This window comes from Hyperolius riggenbachi, chromosome 7 (assembly GCF_040937935.1).
Source record: "Hyperolius riggenbachi isolate aHypRig1 chromosome 7, aHypRig1.pri, whole genome shotgun sequence".
NCBI lineage: Eukaryota > Metazoa > Chordata > Amphibia > Anura > Hyperoliidae > Hyperolius > Hyperolius riggenbachi.
Window position 1 is genome coordinate 35347445 of NC_090652.1, and position 20420 is coordinate 35367864.

The 20420-nt window shown below is 47.5% G+C and overlaps 1 protein-coding gene across 1 annotated transcript in view; it reads right to left on the reverse strand.

Moving 5' to 3' along the window:
- LOC137524246 (up-regulator of cell proliferation-like) overlaps positions 1-20420 on the reverse strand; it is a 41138-nt gene that overhangs the window by 2074 nt on the left and 18644 nt on the right. The window contains exon 3 of the mRNA XM_068243879.1: positions 4913-9251. Coding sequence (XP_068099980.1) covers positions 4913-9251 — 4339 coding nt within the window. The remainder of the gene's footprint in view (positions 1-4912; positions 9252-20420) is intronic.

The following is a 20420-nucleotide window of genomic DNA, read 5'->3' on the forward strand; positions in this document are numbered from 1 at the left end:
ATGCGCACAATGCGTGGGTCACGTTCAATGCAGTCTAGCATGAATTGAGCCATGTGTGCCAGAGTCCTACCAGAATCCTTATCATCCTCTTGTGAGCGTTGTGATAGTTGTTGTGATGCATCATAGTCGTCACCTTCCTCCTGGTCTGCTTCTGCTGACCATTCGCGTTGAATTGTGGAAGTCCAACGTGCACCGCTCTGGCCCTCGTCAGTGGTGGCATGAAATTCCTGCTCCAACTCCAGCTGTTCCTCCTCCTCTTCTTCGTCATAGCTGCTGGGGCCAGCGTTCCCTGAGGCGGATGGCCTGATGTTGGTACCATCACGCTGATCGTTTTCTCCTTCAGATTCCCCCAGTTGCATCATGACAGCTGTTTCCTTGATTTTTAACATCGACCTCTTCAGTAAACACAGCAGTGGTATGGTAATGCTGACTGAAGAGTTGTCACTGCTCACAAGCAACGTGGATTGCTCAAAATTTTGGAGGACTTGGCAGAGGTCCAACATGTTGGCCCAATCGGATCCACAGAAGCTTGGCAGCTGGCCGGATGCGCCTCGGTACTGCGCCGTCATGTACTGGACCACTGCACTCTTCTGCTCGCAAAAGCGGGCTAGCATGTGCAGCGTAGAATTCCAGCGCGTAGGGACATCACACAGCAAGCGATGGTGGGGGAGATTGAAGCGCTCCTGCATCTTGGCGAGTGCCCCCGAAGCAGTACTGGAATTTCTACAATGTTTGGACACTCGACGCACCTTCAACAGCAGATCGGGCACGCCTGGGTATGTCCTCAGGAACCGCTGAACTACTAGGTTCATCACGTGCGCCAGGCAAGGGATGTGTGTCAGCTTAGCCAACCTTAAAGCGCGAATGAGATTACTCCCATTATCACACACAACCATGCCCGGTTTCAGGTCCAGCGGTGCCAGCCACAAATCCGTCTGTTCCTTTATCCCCCTCCAAATTTCCTCCCCTGTGTGCTGCTTATCCCCAAGGCAGATTAGCTTCAGCAACGCTTGCTGACGCATGCCAACAGCTGTGCTGCACTGCTTCCACGATCCTACTGCTGCTGGGTTAGCGTTTCCGGATGAGGTACAGCTTTGAGATGCGTTGGAGGAGAAGGAGTCAGAGAGGTAGGTGCTGCTGTTATCCAGTGGGAGGGACGGCGGTGCAGCTGTTTGTGGCGTGGGCAACACCCGTGCCGTAGCAGGTGAGGAATCGCTGCCAGGCTCCACAAGGTTCACCCAGTGCGCGGTAAGGGAGATGTATCGACCCTGGCCGAACGCACTCGTCCAGGTGTCAGTGGTGAGGTGAACCTTGCAGGCAACGGCATTCTTCAAGCTTCGGGTTATTTTGCTGACCACGTGCTCATGCAACTCAGGCACTGCAGAGCGTGCAAAGTGGTAGCGGCTGGGAACCACGTAACGTGGGATGGCCACTGACATCATGCCCTTGAAGCTGTTTGTCTCCACCAATCGATATGGCAGCATTTCGCAGGCCAGAAGCTTGGCTATGCTGGCTGTTACTGCCACGGCCCGGGGGTCATTTGCTGGCAATTTCCTCTTGCGCTCAAACATCTCCGACACAGACAACTGAACCGTAGCGCTGCACACGGAAGGGCTGTTGGTTGTTGTGTTTGATGAACACTGGGAGACCTCAAGAGCACTACTCCGGAAAGTGACAGTGTCAGCGTCGTCTGATGTTTGTGAATGTTGTGAACCACGCAATGGCTGGGCTACTGCTGCTGCTGAGGCGGGTCTGGTGAACCCAAGGGAGGCAGTGTTGTTTCTGGTACCCTGTCCTGACGCGTTTGCCCAAAGAGTGGGATGTTTGGATAGCATGTGACGGCTCATGCTGGTGGTGGAGAGGTTGTTAATATTTTTCCCCCTGCTCAGGCGGGTCTTGCACACCTTGCAAATCGCCATGGTAACATCCTCAGTGCAGTCTTCAAAGAAAGCCCAGACTTTGGAGCACCTGCCTCCTTGCTGGCGATTTCTGTTTGCTCCTCTTTTGCCTCTCACTTGAACTTCCACGCTTGTGGTGCCTGAAATTGCGCGCCGCCTACCTTGTGGCACAAGGCGAACTCGTGCAGCAGTGTGTTCTTCAACAGACTCATCTGTGCTGCTGCTACGACGGCGATGTTCTCGTTCACAAACAAAATCTGGGTCTCTGTCCACATTGTCCATACCCTCCTCTTCCATCTCCTCAAACTCGTCATATGTCATTGTGGGCCACCGCCGTGGAGTAGAGCTCCCCACAACAACCTCTGCGCAGCACACTCCAACGTCGTCTTCCAGATCTTGTCGGCCGACCTCCTGCAATTGCAACCCCTCCTGCCCAAATTGCTCTGGGATTTGGGTTTCCGAGTCCTCTTCGGACTCGCCTTGTATTTCAGTGCGCGGTGCATTTCCCACAGTTAACGGTTGTGAATCCAGGCACAACATTTCTGGCTGTTCCTCCATTGACCTTTGAAAGGTGGAAGTTTGTTGGGCTGGGAATAGCTCCTGCGAATACCCCATTGTGTCCTGAGGTAATTCATCGGACTGGTTATCTGGCAGTTGTGTGCGTGGTGTCGCTGCCGGTTGTGTCAGCTTTGTGCCCACTGGCTCCTTGTAACTGGCTGAGGACTCGGACCTCGTGCGTGATGTGCTGGTGCTGCTTAACCCACTGCTGGACGCTTGAGAGGTCATCCAAGTAATTATCTGGTCCTGTTCTTTTGGATTTGTGAGGGTTGTTGTCCTGGACAACATGGGCGGTATTGAGTGTGTTTTCTTGGGTGCTCCCCTGTGGCCTGTACGTGAACCGTCAGGGGAAACACCTCTTCCCTTGCCCCTCCCTCTTTCACCGGATTTCTTCCTCATTTCACTTATCCTTACAGTACACGCTGACTGGCAGCAGTACAGTGGCAGTACAGAAATGCTATACAGTACCACTATTCCCAGCAGCGACACAGAGCACAATGCTATACAGTGACGGGTGAGCGGTGTACCACTATTCCCAGCAGCGACACAGAGCACAATGCTATACAGTGACGGGTGAGCGGTGTACCACTATTCCCAGCAGCGACACAGAGCACAATGCTATACAGTGACGGGTGAGCGGTGTACCACTATTCCCAGCAGCGACACAGAGCACAATGCTATACAGTGGCGAACGAGCGGTGTACCACTATTCCCAGCAGACACAGAACAGTACACAGAATGCTATATAGTGTGGCTGAACGAGCGGTGTACTACTGTTCCCAGCAGACACAGAACAGTACACAGAATGCTATATAGTGTGGCTGAACGAGCGGTGTACTACTGTTCCCAGCAGACACAGAACAGTACACAGAATGCTATATAGTGTGGCTGAACGAGCGGTGTACCACTGTTCCCAGCAGACACAGAACAGTACACAGAATGCTATATAGTGTGGCTGAACGAGCGGTGTACCACTATTCCCAGCAGACACAGAACAGTACACAGAATGCTATATAGTGTGGCTGAACGAGCGGTGTACCACTATTCCCAGCAGACACAGAACAGTACACAGAATGCTATATAGTATGGCTGAACGAGCGGTGTACTACTGTTCCCAGCAGACACAGAACAGTACACAGAATGCTATATGTGGCTGGATAGTGTACTGGTTAAGGGCTCTGCCTTTGCCGTGGGAGACCAGGGTTCAAATCCTGGCTAGGTCAAGTACCTATTCAGTAAGGAGTTCAAGGCAAGACTCCCTAACACTGCAGGGTGGCCTCTTGAGCGCGTCCCAGTGGCTGCAGCTCTTGAGCGCTTTGAGTCCGACAGGAGAAAAGCGCTATACAAATGTTCAGATTATTATTATTTATTATTATATAGTGTGGCTGAACGGGCGGTGTACTACTGTTCCCAGCAGACACAGAACAGTACACAGAATGCTATATAGTGTGGCTGAACGAGCGGTGTACTACTGTTCCCAGCAGACACAGAACAGTACACAGAATGCTATATAGTGTGGCTGAACGAGCGGTGTACTACTGTTCCCAGCAGACACAGAACAGTACACAGAATGCTATATAGTGTGGCTGAACGAGCGGTGTACTACTGTTCCCAGCAGACACAGAACAGTACACAGAATGCTATATAGTGTGGCTGAACGAGCGGTGTACTACTGTTCCCAGCAGACACAGAACAGTACACAGAATGCTATATAGTGTGGCTGAACGAGCGGTGTACCACTGTTCCCAGCAGACACAGAACAGTACACAGAATGCTATATAGTGTGGCTGAACGAGCGGTGTACTACTGTTCCCAGCAGACACAGAACAGTACACAGAATGCTATATAGTGTGGCTGAACGAGCGGTGTACTACTGTTCCCAGCAGACACAAACCAGTACACAGAATGCTATATAGTGTGGCTGAACGAGCGGTGTACTACTGTTCCCAGCAGACACAGAACAGTACACAGAATGCTATATAGTGTGGCTGAACGAGCGGTGTACCACTGTTCCCAGCAGACACAGAACAGTACACAGAATGCTATATAGTGTGGCTGAACGAGCGGTGTACTACTGTTCCCAGCAGTGACACACAATGACTGGGGGGGACCCTGGCTAGCGTGGCTGGAGCGCGAACTACCCTGCCTGCCTACCCAAAGCTAAACCCACAGACAAATGGCGGAGATATGACGTGGTTCGGGTATTTATTTACCCGAACCACGTGACAGTTCGGCCAATCAGAGCGCGTTCGGGTCCGAACCACGTGACCCGTTCGGCCAATCACAGCGCTAGCCGAACGTTCGGGGAACGTTCGGCCATGCGCTCTTAGTTCGGCCATATGGCCGAACGGTTTGGCCGAGCACCGTCAGGTGTTCGGCCGAACTCGAACATCACCCGAACAGGGTGATGTTCTGCAGAACCCGAACAGTGGCGAACACTGTTCGCCCAACACTACCCACAGCCAACCACCTTCTTAAACAACTCATCCTGAGGTTTCATTGTCACCATGGACAATACAGATGTGATATCCATAGATTGCAGCTCTGATAGGATTTGAGCTTCTGTATCTATTAGGAAATACTGGATGTCGGAGGAAAACTGATGCACTGTGGCCGTGTTCTGGAAAGTCACCACATTCAACTCTTTCTGTGGGATCACCAAGTGTTTCTTAAGCATCTCACAGATGTTTTTCAAAAAATCTGAGATAGATGGACTGGCAAGACATTTGTCTGCCGAAAGGGCTCCTTTTATTGTCTTTGTCACTTGGAGTATTTCTACTTGTATGGGTTTCAAGGTTTCTGCGTTTGCATATTTCTCCATGTATTTTAGTATCCAGGCCTTTGTGTATTCCTCATACTTGCAGATACATTGTAGATATTCTTGGAATGAATTTTTTTCCATCAGTTCCTTTAGGATAACATTTTGGAAAAAGGTTCTACTGCTGAATGTTTTATTATCTTTGCTATGTAATATGTCATTCACTATTTCTTTTCCAAGTTGCTGGAAGACATAATCTGTTATAGCTGGTTTTAGACATTGCTCACAGAATTCTTTGGCTTTCGTCTGACATAAATCTTTGTCCTGAAATGTGCTAAGAAATGTCTCTAAATACTGAGGCTTCAGTTTCTCCAGACAGAGCTTTGGATCATTCTCGGCAATGAACGTATCATGCATCTTCTGAAAATCTCGGGACGCTCTTGCAAAAAGGCAACGCTTGATGTCCAGTTCAAACTGTACAGAGAAGTGAAGGTCTTTTTCCTGTTTAGAAAGCTCTGTATTGATCATGCGAAGTAACTCCTGGCAGTAGGTGTCATTATAATCTTCTGCAGTGTTTACTTTCCCTTTGACATATTCACTACATTTATTTATTAGACTTAAAGCAAAATTGTTTATTTTTTCATACGGTTCTTTACTGTTGTAGCCAGATTCATCTATAAACTTTTTTAACCATCTACTTTCAATGTATTTTTCATTTTGTTCAACAAAGTTGAGTTGAGCCCAGTCTTCCAAGTTTTTTACTTGCAGTAACTCATCATTTACCGCCGGTCCCTTATGACTCATGTTATTTACCAGTCGCTGTAGTATAGATTTGCTGACATTGTGTTTTTGTAATTTCTCTAGCTGAAGGTCAGTCGGGGCTTTCTTCCACATTTCCTCAAATTCCTCCACTAATTCTGCTTCACTCAGCTTTTGATTCTTCTCTCGGCACCTACAGAGGAGATCAGTGATTTTGTCTTCAATCAATTTTTGGGAATTCCTCTGCATTTCCTGAATTTTGAATTTTCCTTTCTGGATAGAAACAGCCTCTTCCAATTTACTCTGAGCATTTCTGTCCAATTCTTTCCTTAGGAATTCTGTGCTCAAAACAAAATCTTCTTTGTATCTTTCAACAAGATGAGCATTTTCATCTTTACTTCCAAAATAATTTTCCAGTAATGCCTTCATTTTTGTTTCTTCTTTAATCAGCAAACTTTTCAGATCACTCTTAAACTCTGTACATAGACCTTCCAGTAGGCTCTCTGTTGACTGATTTTTTATATTTGTCTCTGTACTGATCAGCCAATTGTAAACAGTCTTTTGAAACTCCCATTCCCACTTTGAGAACTGCACAGAGAGTTTATTATAAGCTTCTGCCACTAAACTGTTCCTGAAGCTGAAAATGAATTTCTCATGTTTTACAGCATTCCATAAACTTTCTATCCATGCTATAAATTCAGGAATAGTTAATGGCTTGTGCAGGGATTGTTTGGCCTTCAAAAGTTCTAATAAATACTTTTTTAATTCACAGACGTGTGTACTGTACCCAGAGCTCACTGGGGCCATTGGCGGGACACCATGCCAGAGTCCAGGAAAGTACCAGTTGTCTTTCTCCATGTCGTAGTCCATCACATCACTAAAAGTATTTATGTCACTTTTCTTTTCCATCCCAGCAGCCAATTTTGCCATTTCATTCAGCTGTTCCAGAAATTCCTGTCTATCTTTCATGTTCTTGTCATAAGCAGACACATCACTGACATTCTGATGTGCAAACTGACAACTGGGTTTCTTCCCTACTTCTTTCATTCTAAGAAAAGCATGAATCACAATCTGTAGAATATCTTTAATTTCTGTGGTGTTTTCCATGGCCACGTTGATTATGGTGATGTCACTTAAACCAACCATCAGTGTGGCCAATTCATTGTCATGTTCAGAGCTGTCCTCCAAAGATGACAACTCAGGAGCTTTTAGACCCTCATTGTCCATCACAATGATGAACTCACATCCCAGATCCTCCTTGAAGTTCTCCTTCACCTTTAGAAGAGTCATGAAGGCTCCTCGTGTGCATCTTCCACTGGCCACTGGGAACTGCAAACCAAAAATGGTGTTCAGAAGGGTGGATTTCCCCATACTTTGAACTCCCAGCGCAGTTATCACTCTCATTCTGCTTTTTCCTCCTGTTTTGACATGAACGTCTGTCAAAATATCAGTTATCCACTGTAAAGGGATGCTAGAAACATCTCCATCTATCAGTTCAATTGGAAAGCCATTTAACATGAGATCCGCAGCAACTCCTGGTAGTCCAATAAACTTTCTTTCGTTTTTAGATTTTTTATTTTCTTTAACCATGGACAATTCAGCCTCATAGAACTGCCCCATCTCATGTAGGAAATGTTCAATTCCTAAACAACTCTCAGATATTTCCTGGCCTAACTTCTTGAGCTCTTCCTTATTACCTGACTTATCTTTACACTTTTCTTTGTATTTAGCTTGCAATGCCGAAAAATGATCTCTAGCAACCGAGTCAAGCTCAAATTTCATCCATTTTAGAAAATACTGTGTCTCAATCTTAGACAAATGCATGATTGCATCAAAAAATAGGCTTATACCACGAGCCACGGTATGATTATGTTGCTTCTCGTGTAGTAAAAGACGTTTCTGCCTCAATTCATCTTGATATTGTTGCACATCTTTACTTCCCAGGTTTGTCATCCTGCAAAGTTCCTTCTCTATTTTAGATATCTGTTTCCACAGATCTCTTTGTAATTTCATTGTGCTTTCCTTATATTTGGCTACATCTTGAATTTCTTCTGTTATTTTGCGAGCAAGTTTCATGGCCTTCTGGCACGCAGGAACATCCTCATCTACGTAAATGGGTAATCCACGTGTTTCTGCCTGAAGTTGTCTCATGGTAATGCTTTTTGGGTCTTTGCTTAGAAGTTTTTTAATGCACGTTTGCAATTTATTTGTAAGTTCTGCTTTGTTTGTTTCACCTTCCCATTTTATTATATTGGATTGTTTAATATTCAGAACTGGTTTCAATCTTTGAAGTGCACTCTGTGTCTCTCTACTCTGTCTGCTTTTGCCGGGAGTTATTAAATAATACTTGGTGTTAGTATTACAGCAGGATGATAACAGATTGACTTGTTTCTCAGAAATACTCTCAATGAATATAAACACAGCTGAGGAAACTCTGGTTAGAAACATAAACTGGTCCCAGCTGGACCCCAAGTCCCCACGTAGGTTGGTCACTGCAAGTGGCTCTGTGAAAACATCATTAGGCTTACCGGAGGGAAAATACCATGACATTTCTACAAGGCCATCAGATATTTTCCTGCCGATGTGTCCTCCATCTACATTGTCGTTTAAAAAAAAGTTGTTTAACTCTTGAGCTGGATTAAGAATCTGGTTCAGGATTATAGATTTGGATACTTTTCTTTCCCCCAGTCTGACAAATGAGAAGATTGGCAAAGGAGTATTCACCACATTTTCTTCTATAAACCCTTTACTTTCAGCTAATGACTGAGGCCTCCACTTCTTCACAATGTCCCTCATCGCCCACAGCAAGAGGGTGCAGTGTGACCCATCATTAGCAGGGAGCAGCAGAGGGACGGCAAACTGACACATGGCCATTCTGCATACAATCACCTGTTGCAGAAAACTGTCTGAACAATGCAGAAGAACACACAAAACATCCAGGGGGTGGATGGATCCAGGAGAATTACATTTATCTTGAATCAAAGACAGGTCGTCATCATCAACATCCTCCTCATCATCATCATCATCCTCATCATCCTCCTCCTCATCATCATCACTGACGGTGGACTGATCGTTCACAATTAAAATGTCTCTTGCAGTTCTATTTAAGGCCATGAGTTTCCTCAAGAAATTCCAAGGATGATCCTTTATATCTTCACAGGGTTTTTCATGCAAAGTGTCTACACCAATGCTCAAGATGTCGCTCAAGGTCAATTTTGATGTCAGGTGATGATCCATTTTCATTTTTTCCACAAGTTCATAAAAACTTGTTTTCCTCCCTGTGAAAAAAAATACGTATATTCTTTTACTTGTTTTGCCATATACCAGTTTCTAAATGCAATATAACACCTAGACATACAGTATGTTGTTTAACCAATTGAGGACCCTGGGCTTAAAGAGAAACTCCAACCTAGAATTGAACTTTATCCCAATCAGTAGCTGATACCCCCTTTTACATGAGAAATATAATGCTTTTCACAAACAGACCATCAGGGGGCGCTGTATGACTGATTTTGTGCTGAAACCCCTCCCACAAGAAGCTCTGAGTACCACGGTACTTTTGGCAGTTTGTTACAATGTAACAAGGTTCACAGACAGGAATTAGCTGTTTACAGCTGTCTCTAACAGCCAAAACAGCTAGGAGCAGCTACATAACCTGCCCACAGTAAAAATGTCACCATGTAATAAATGTCAGAATGTAAATCGGGGAGAGGAAAGATTTTACAATGAGCAAACACTGACTAAATCATTTATACATAATTATGGTAAAAAATGAAGCACTTTTTTTACTACATTATTTTCACTGGAGTTCCTCTTTAAACCCCCCTAGTGACCAGGCCATTTTTTACAAAATAGGCCACTGCAGCTTTAAGGCCTCGCTTCAGGGCCGTACAACTCAGCACACAAGTGATCCCCCCACTCCTCTCTGCCCACCAACACAGCTTTCTGTTGGTGAGTAGAGATGGCGCGAGCGGTTTGCCGGCAGACAGATCCCAGCGAAATTCAGCTGTTCGCGTCTGCGGCAGGACGTGAACACATAGCGTGTTCAACCTGCTTCCTATACCTCATCATTGGGCTAAACTTTGACCCACAGTCAGCAGACACATGGCAGCCAATAAGGCTGCACTCCCCCACGGACACCCCCCCCCCCCTCCCCTATTAAAAACCGCAGCAGCGCCGGCCATGTTCTCAGTCTCCGGCTGCTGCTGTAGTGAGAGAAAGGGAGAGATTGCTGCAGAGACAGGGACAGTTAGCTAGGCCGTTCTTCATTGCTGAAAGCATCCCAAAACAAAAGTCCTTTTGAGGGCTATTATTGTTCTATTGTGGTGTGTATGTGTGTGTGTGTGTGTGTGTGTGTGACAGTGCTTACAGGCCACAGTCATTGCTGGGCCTTGCAGTTCTACCATCCTCTTCTATCTATTACAAGCCAGCACACTGTCTATTATAAGCTGTGCTTGGCTTGCAACTGTATTTGTGATTGAACGTACTATACGATATCTGTCTGTGTGGGTTACACACTGCATACAGGCCAGGCCACAGTCATTGCTGGGCCTTGCAGTTCTAATATCCTCTTCTATCTATTACAAGCCAGCACACTGTCTATCATCATAAGCTGTGCATAGCTTGCAACTGTATTTGTGATTGAACGTACTGTAGGATATCTGTCTGTGTGGGTTAAAGTACACAGCCCAGTGATACACACACACAGCTGCTGTGTATTTAACACTGATTGTGTGCCTCTTTGTGATTACACACACTGTCTGTCACTACTGAATATTGTTAGTAGTACTGCATACCCCCAATATGGAAAAAATGACAGGCAGAGGAAGAGGCAGGCTACCACACAGGTCTTTTCGTGGTCATACTGGTGTTATTTTGTGCGGCCCTCGACCAATGCACAGTGTTCAGAGGGCACGTACCCTCAACCCTCAAAATTCTGAGGACATGTTTGACTGGTTACACAGCGCAACACCTCATCTTCCTCAGCTTCCGGATGGACCCGTGACATATCTTCCGCCTCCTGCTCTGATTCGGGGCACTCCACAACTACTTACCACTCAGCCGGTAGCCACCACCACTACTACTAGCACGACAGCCGCTCCATTTAAGATGTCGTTGGAGTTATTCACACATGTTTGTGGTGAATTTACTGATGCACAAGCATTATTGGTACAAGATGAAGGCACTAAGGATGTTACACCACCTCATATATCTCAGTTAGGCGTCGGTAGACACATTGGCGTAAGGTGTGAGGATAATGATGAACTACCTGTTGTTGGTGCAGTTTTGGAGGTGTCGGATACAAGCAAAGCTGTGGATGATGATGATGTGGGCATGGATGCCACTTGGGAGCCCGGAAGACAAGATGAACAGGCGGACAGTTCAGAAGGGGAGACAGAGAGGAGGAGGAGACGAGTTGATGTAAGCAGCAGGGGGAGCTCATTGCAAACAGCTTGTGGCAGTGTCCGACGGCTGGTTTCGCCACCTAGGGTCAGCCAGCCAACACGCTCTTCAACTCCTGCTGCTGTCACCACCAGAACGCCATTATTCCAGAGCTCACCAGTGTGACTTTTTTTGTGTCTCTTCCTCAGATTACAGCAATGCCATCTGTAATCTCTGCAAACGAAAACTGAGTCGTGGAAAGAGGAACACCCACCTAGGGACAACTGCCTTATGAAGGCACATGATCTCCCATCACAAACACCAATGGGATGAGGACATGAGGAAAATCAGCAAACAAACACAAAGCCACCCTCTGCCTCCTCTTCCTCCTCCTGGTCCAGCATCTTCAGCCGCTTTATCCTCTGCTACTCTTGCACCTTCACAGCCACCCTCCTCCACTCCGCCTCTCACCTTGAGCAGTTCCTGCTCCTCTGCCCACAGCCAGGTGTCCATTTAGGAAATATCCTGCTGCCACCTCCTCTTCTTCTCCTCCTACTTCTCCTCCTATATCCTCTTCGCGGTCGTCCTCCTCCTTGGCTGAATCCTACTCTACTGTTGCGCTCTCCTCTCAAACTGCACACCCCCAGCTCCCCAGGGCCTATTCCGCTTGCCAGGTACGACGGTGTCATGCCATCTTGGACATGTCTTGCCTTAAAGCCGAGAGTCACATCAGACCAGCACTCCTGGCCGCTTTGAACAAACAGGTGGATCGTCGGCTGACCCCGCACCAACTGGAGATTAGTAAAGTGGTGTGTGACAACGGAAGCAATCTCTTGTCGGCTTTGAGTTTGGGCAGGTTGACACATGTGCCCTGCATGGCACATGTGCTGAATTTTATAATCCAACGATTTGTGTGTAAGTTCCCAGGCTTACAGGAGGTCCTGAAGCAGTCCAGGAAGCTGTGTGGGCATTTCAGGCGTTCCTACTTGCCCATGGCACACTTCTTCGATATTCAGCGGAAAAAGAACTTGCCAGTGAGGTACTTGATTTGCAATAGCCCGACTTGCTGGAATTCAAGGCTCCTCATGTTTGACCGCCTGCTACAACAGGAGAAAACCGTTAACGAGTATCTGTACAGCTACGGTGCCAGGGTAGGCTCTGGGGAGCTGGGGATTTTCTTGCTGAAATACTGGACACTCATACGCATAATGCCTACAGGCTCGTACATCCGTTTGAGGAGGTGACAAACCTAGTGAGTCGCAGTGAAGGTGTCATCCACGACCTAATCACAATTTCTTCCTGGAGCATGCCATGTGTAGAGTTGTGGATTAAGCTGTAGCAGGCATCGCAGGGGGCTTGTGCTGCTCACCTTTCGGGTACCCGTGGTATTGTTCGTGGCTGGGGGGAGGAGGAGAACTTACCTGACATCAGTGAGGAAGAGGAGATGACTAGTAGGTCGGCATCCAACCTTGTGCAGATGGGGTCTTTCCTGCTGTCCAGCCTGTTGAGGGACCTCCGTATAAAAAGATTCAAGGACCTGGACCTGTACTGGGTGGCAACGCTACTAGACCCTCGGTATAAGCACAAAGCGGCGGAAATTTACCAAATTGCCAGAAGGCAGAAAGGATGCAGCGCTTGCACAACAAGCTGGCAAGTATGCTTTGCACTATGTTTAAGGGTGATGTCACAGCACAACGGGAAAGAGGAGCCAGTAATCCTCCTTCTCCTCCCATGTCCACGCAGGCAAGGCCAGGTTGCTCTAGCGATCTGATGGTGATGTTGGACATGCAGACTTTCTTTAGTCCAACGCCTCACCTCAGCCCTTCCGGATCCACCCTTCGACTCCTGGCCGCTTTGAACAAACAGGTGGATCAGCGTCTGACCCCGCACCAACTGGAGATCGGCAAAGAGGTGTGTGACAATGGAAGCAATCTCTTGTCGGCTTTGAGTTTGGGCAGGTTGACACATGTGCCCTGCATGGCACATGTGCTGAATTTTATAATCCAACGATTTGAGTGTAAGTTCCCAGGCTTACAGGAGGTCATGAAGCAGTCCAGGAAGCTGTGTGGGCATTTCAGGCATTCCTACTTGGCCATGGCACACTTCTCAGATATTCAGCGGAAAAAGAACTTGCCAGTGAGGCGCTTGATTTGCAATAGCCCGACTTGCTGGAATTCAAGGCTCCTCTTGTTTGACCGCCTGCTACAACAGGAGAAAGCTGTTAACGAGTATCTGTACAGCTACGGTGCCAGGGTAGGCTCTGGGGAGCTGGGGATTTTCTTGCTGAGGTACTGGACACTCATACGCGTAATGCCTGCAGGCTCATGCGTCTGTTTGAGGAGGTGACAAACCTTGTGAGTCGCAGTGAAGGTGTCATCCGCGACCTAATCACATACAATTTCTTCCTGGAGCATGCCGTGCGTAGAGTTGTGGATTAAGCTGTAGCAGGCATCACAGGGGGCTTGTGCTGCTCACCTTTCGGGTACCCGTGGTATTGTTCGTGGCTGGGGGGAGGAGGAGAACTTACCTGACATCAGTGAGGAAGAGGAGATGACTAGTAGGTCGGCATCCAACCTTGTGCAGATGGGGTCTTTCATGCTGTCCAGCCTGTTGAGGGACCTCCATATAAAAAGACTCAAGGACCTGGACCTAGACCTGTACTGGGTGGCAACGCTACTAGACCCTTGGTACAAGCACAAAGTGGCGGAAATTTACCAAATTGCCAGAAGGCAGAAAGGATGCAGCACTTGCACAACAAACTGGCAAGAATGCTTTGCACTATGTTTAAGGGTGATGTCACAGCACAACGGGAAAGAGGAGCCAGTAATCCTCCTCCTCATCCCATGTCCACGCAGGTAAAGCCAGGTTGCTCTAGCGATCTGATGGTGATGTTGGACATGCAGACTTTCTTTAGTCCAACGCCTCACCTCAGCCCTTCCGGATCCACCCTCCGACAACGCCTCGACTGGCAGGTAGCCGACTACCTGGCCTTAACCACTTCCCGACCGCCGTATTGACAAATGGCGGCCGGGAAGTGGACCCCGCAAGGACCGCCGTATAGACAAATGGTGGCGGTCCTTGTAGGGGCATGGGCGGAGCGATCGCGTCATCCGTGAGGCGATCCTCCGCCGGGGTTCGGAAGCCTGGCATTTTGCCTCTGCTCGCCGGCCACTTAGCAGCGCCGGCGAGCGGAGGAATCCGTAATTTTGGCCAATCAGGATGTATAAGGCACTTTGTTAGGTAAACAAAGTGCCTTATACGTGCTTCCTCCTCGCCTCGTGGTCTCATTGTTGCAGAGACCACCAGCGAGAAGGAAGCATTGAGTAAGTTTCACTGCACACAGCTTTTTTTTGAATCTAGCCCCCCTGATCTCCCACCCCAGGCCTCATACCCCCCCTGATCACCCCAGCAGACCCCTGCCCAGCACCCTTGCACCCCTGTAAAACCCCCACCCCCCCCACCTGCCACTAACTAGCGACGCTGTCCCTTAATTTAGGTCCCTAACTGCCTCCTAGTCACCCCTGATCCCCCCCCCTTACCTTTAGATCACCCCCAGACCCCATCCCAGACTACCCCCCTGTATACATCTGTATACAGCTACCTTACCCCCTGATCCCCCTCTGATCCCCCTCTGATCACCTGTCCATCACCCCTCAGCACCCCCACCCATCAGAGCAGACCCTAACTGCCCCGCGGGGGTAACCGATCACCTGCCCAGGCCCTCGATTGCCCTCATACCCCCCTCCTGATTACATCCCCTGCCCTTTGTTTACATCTGTCCTCCCCAGCAATCACTAACTGATCTGCGATCAGTAACCCCCTGTGTCTGCCTCTCATCAGATCAGGACTCAGTCTGCCCCGTGCAGGCTCCTGATCAACCCCCCACCCCCTCAAATCGCCCTCAGACCCCCCCCCCAATCACCGTCCAAGTGCATTGTATTTGACTGTGCTGTTATTGTATCGATTGTGCTGCGCTTGTATTCGATTGTGCGGCGATTGTATTTGATTGTCCCGTGATCTGCTTCCATTGTCCCGTGATTGTTTGATTGCCTCTGAGACCCCACTTCCCACCAACCCCCACCCCCCATCACCTTCCGAGTGCATCAGATTTGATTGTGCTGCGCTTGTATTCGATTGTGCTGCGATTGTATTTGATTGTCCCATGATCTGCTTCCATTGTCCCGTGATTGTTTGATTGCCTCTGAGACCCCACTTCCCACCAACCCCCACCCCACCACCACCCCCCATCACCTTCCGAGTGCATCCGATTTGATTGTGCTGCGCTTGTATTCGATTGTGCTGCGATTGTATTTGATTGTCCCGTGATCTGCTTCGATTGTCCTGTGATTGTTTGATTGCCTCCCCCCCACCACCTCCAACCACCACCTTCCGAGTGCATCAGATTTGCTTGTGCTGTGATTGGAGGTGATTGTGCTGTAATTGTATTTGATTGTCCCGTGATTGTTTGATTGCCTCTGAGACCCCACTTCCCACCAACCCCAATACCTCTCAAATACTCCCTTTTTGCTAGGTAGGTGCTCTTTTTTTCTGGGTAGTCTCGGAGGAAAACCCCATAAATTTAGCAATCCACAATGGCAAGAAGGGGGCTTTCCAATGACGAGGTATACAGGTACATGGACCAGTCGGATGAGTTCTTTTGGGAAGAATCATCCGTCGAATCTTCCGGGTCCGAATTTGAACCTGTAGAAAGCAGTGGTTCCCTGACCGAAAGTGATGACGAGGCTTTGGTCCCAGCTAGAGCCAGGCGTACCAGACCCCATGTCGTTAGACCGCAGGTGGTGCAGGATCCGCCTCAAGGGCAGCAGGGTGGTGCTAGCGCTGATGATAGTTTTCTTGGTGAGGCAGGCACCAGCAGCGCAGCATCTCCTGGACTTGGTACCAGTACTTCTGTAGACCCTGGCGAAGTGGTGAGCGTCAGCATGGAAGTTGAAACTGGTACGGTGGCAAGTGCAGTAGTACTCCCGTCGCAGCCACCAAAAAGAAGACGGGCCCGTAGTATCCATAGACTCCCAGAGGTGCTGGCACAACCAGATTGGCAATCCCCTGATTCCGCCGCACCCGTAGTGCCCCCTTTCACCGCCCAGTCTGGAGTCCAGGTGGCGACAGCTCATCTAGGAACGGCCCTAGACTTTTTGCAGCTGTTCATCACCCAGGTTCTCTTGGACTTAATTGTGGTTGAGACCAACCGTAAAGCCACACAATTCATCACCGAGCACCAGGAGAGCATGTATGCCCAGCCTTTCGGGTGGAAACCAGTCCAAGTTTCCGACATTAAAATCTTTTTGGCCCTTATCCTTCACTTGGGACTAATGAAACAGAATGTATTGCGGTCGTATTGGTCTACAAACCCAGTACATCATGTTCCCTTGTACCCTGCTGCCATGTACAGGACACGATTTGAGTCCATCCTGCGCTTCCTGCACTTCAACGACGACGAAACCTGTCATGAAAGGGGAGACCCTGCTTATGACCGGCTCCACAAAATTCGGCCCCTCATAGACCACCTGCCATCAACATTTGCAGATGCTTATATCCCTGAACAGAACATCTGCGTAGACGAGTCCCTCTTACGCTTTACTGGGCGCCTTGGCATCAAACAGTACATCCCAAGCAAGCGCGCCCGGTATGGGGTGAAACTGTATAAGCTCTGTGAAAGGGCCACAGGCTATACATGTCGTTTTAGGGTCTATGAGGGAAAAGACTCAAAATTGGAGCCGGTCGGATGCCCTGACTACCTGGGGAGCAGGGTACCATCTTTTTGTGGACAATTATTACACAAGTGTGGCCCTCTTTCAGCACTTAAAGTTAGAAGGAATCCGATGCTGTGGCACTGCGCGGCCTAATCGCCAGGGCTTCCCCCAACGGCTCGTTACCACCAGACTTGAACGGGGGCAGAGGGCCGCCTTGCGTACTGAAATGGAGGGACAAGAGGGACGTTTACTTTCTGTCCACCATTCACACAGACACGACAGTCCAAATTCAACGGGCAACTAAGGTCATTGAAAAGCCCCTTGTCGTCCACGAATATAATGTCAACATGGGAGGGGTGGACTTCAATGACCAGAGGTTAGCGCCCTATTTAATTACCCGGAAAACAAGACGCTGGTATAAGAAAGTGTCTTTTTATCTGATGCATTTGGCAGTTTACAACAGCTTTGTTCTCTGCAGTAAGGCTGGGAGAACTGAATCTTTCCTCCAATTTCAGGAACAGATCATTCTGGACATCCTGTATCCAGGAGGTGCCAGGACTCCCCCCCCCCCCCCCCCCCCCAGATGAAACTAGCCGACTGCATGGTAGGCATTACGCCTATCAGATTCCGTGTGCCCCAGGTCAACGCATCCGAAGAAAACGTTGTCGTGTCTGCAGCAGGACTGGAAGAAGGAATGACACCAGTTTTTATTGTCCCCGCTGTCCTGACCAGCCTGGCCTATGCGTAGGGGAGTGCTTTGAGAGGTACCACGAGCAGGTACACTATTAGAACCTAGGGAACTCCAGACATAGGAGTAGGCACACACTCAGTGGTCTTTCGCACATTGTCCCAGGTGGAGGAGAGGTGAGCTTGAAAACCAAAAAAACGGGTAAGCATAAAAGTCGGAAGAAGGATCGGTTTCCATGCTTGATATTGCTGATCTGTCCTGGGTTGGCGATATAAGACGGCATGTTTGAATTTCCCTTGAGTGTGGACACCCCCGGTTTATATGTGATTTGGGCCTATGATGATGCTTTAATGCCACATCTCTGGCAGGCATATTGCTGTATCCTACAGGCATAATGCTGTATACTAAAGTTCTGAGGCCCAGTCACAGTTGGTGGCTCACCCTGAGTGCAGGGTGGCACGGGGTGTCTCTCTCCTGAGGTTATCACTGCCATTGATGTGGAGGAAGATCTGCCATTGATGTGGAGCAAGGTATGTTTGCCGTTCATTTTTCCTTTCAGCCCAAAGTGCATTACTTGTATACCCAATATAAGGAGTATAGCAGAAACTCCTAATACTGGCCATACATGTAATGATTGCAGAGACTCTAAAATGCCAGGACAGACTCCACAAATGACCCCATTTTGGAAAGAGGACACCCTAAAGTATTATGTGAGGTGCACGGTGAGTTCATAAAAGATTTTAGTTTTTGTCACAAGTTAGCAGAATTTTTTTTTTTTTTTTTAACAAAGTGTCATTTTCCGTTAACTTGTGACAAAAAATAAAATTTTCAATGACCTCACCATTCCCCTCATGGAATACCTTGTTGTGTATTCTTTCCAAAATGGGGTCATTTGTGGGGTTTGTTAACTGTCCTGGCAAGTGGGCGGGGTGCTAAATTTTGAGCACCCCTGTAAAGCCTAAAGGTACTCATTGGACTCTGGGCGCCTTAGCGCAGTTAGGGTGCAAAAAAGTGCCACACATGTGGTATCGCCGTACTCGGGAGAAGTAGTATAATGTGTTTTGGGGTGTATTTTTACACATACCCATGCTGGGTGGGAGAAATACCTCTGTAAATGACAATCTTTTGATTTTTTTACACACAATTGTCCATTTACAGAGTTATTTCTCCCACCCAGCATGGGTATGTGTAAAAATACACCCCAAAACACATTGTACTACTTCTCCCGAGTACGGCGATACCACATGTGTGGCACTTTTTTGCACCCTAACTGCGCTAAGGGGCCCAAAGTCCAAAGAGTACCTTTAGGATTTCACAGGTCATTTTGAGAAATTTTGTTTCAAGACTACTCCTCACGGTTTAGGGCCCCTAAAATGCCAGGACAGTATAGGAACCCCACAAATGACTCCATTTTAGAAAGAAGACACCCCAAGGTATTCCGTCAGTAGTATGGCGAGTTCATAGAAGATTTTATTTTTTGTCACAAGTTAGCGGAAATTGATTTTAATTGTGTTTTTTCACAAAGTGTCATTTTCCGCTAACTTGTGAAAATAACTTGTAAAAATAAAATCTTCTATGAACTCACCATACTCCTAATGGAATACCTTGGGGTGTCTTCTTTCTAAAATGGGGTCATTTGTGGGGTTCCTATACTGTCCTGGCATTTTAGGGGCCCTAAACCGTGAAGAGTAGTCTTGAAACGAAATTTCTCAAAATGACCTGTGAAATCCTAAAGGTACTCATTGGACTTTGGGCCCCTTAGCGCAGTTAGGGTGCAAAAAAGTGCCACACATGTGGTATCGCCGTACTCAGGAGAAGTAGTATAATGTGTTTTGGGGTGTATTTTTACACATACCCATGCTGAGTGGGAGAAAGATCTCTGTAAATGGACAATTGTGTGTAAAAAAAAATTAACAAATTGTCATTTACAGCGATATTTCTCCCACCCAGCATGGGTATGTGTAAAAATACACCCCAAAACACATTATACTACTTCTCCTGAGTACGGCAATACCACATGTGTGGCACTTTTTTGCAGCCTAACTGCGCTAAGGGGCCCAACGTCCAATGAGCACCTTTAGGCTTTACAGGGGTGCTTACAAATTAGCACCCCCCAAAATGTCAGGACAGTAAACACACCCCACAAATGACCCCATTTTGGAAAGTAGACACTTCAAGGTATTCAGAGAGGGGCATGGTGAGTCCGTGGCAGATTTCATTTTTTTTTGTCGCAAGTTAGAAGAAATGGAAACTTTTTTTTTTTTTTTTTGTCACAAAGTGTCATTTTCCGCTTACTTGTGACAAAAAATAATATCTTCTATGAACTCACTATGCCTCTCAGTGAATACTTTGGGATGTCTTCTTTCCAAAATGGGGTCATTTGGGGGGTATTTATACTATCCTGGAATTCTAGCCCCTCATGAAACATGACAGGGGGTCAGAAAAGTCATAGATGCTTGAAAATGGGAAAATTCACTTTTTGCACCATAGTTTGTAAACGCTATAACTTTTACCCAAACCAATAAATATACACTGAATGGGGTTTTTTTTATCAAAAACATGTTTGTCCACATTTTTCGCGCTGCATGTATACAGAAATTTTACTTTATTTGAAAAATGTCAGCACAGAAAGTTAAAAACATTTTTTGCCAAAATTCATGTCTTTT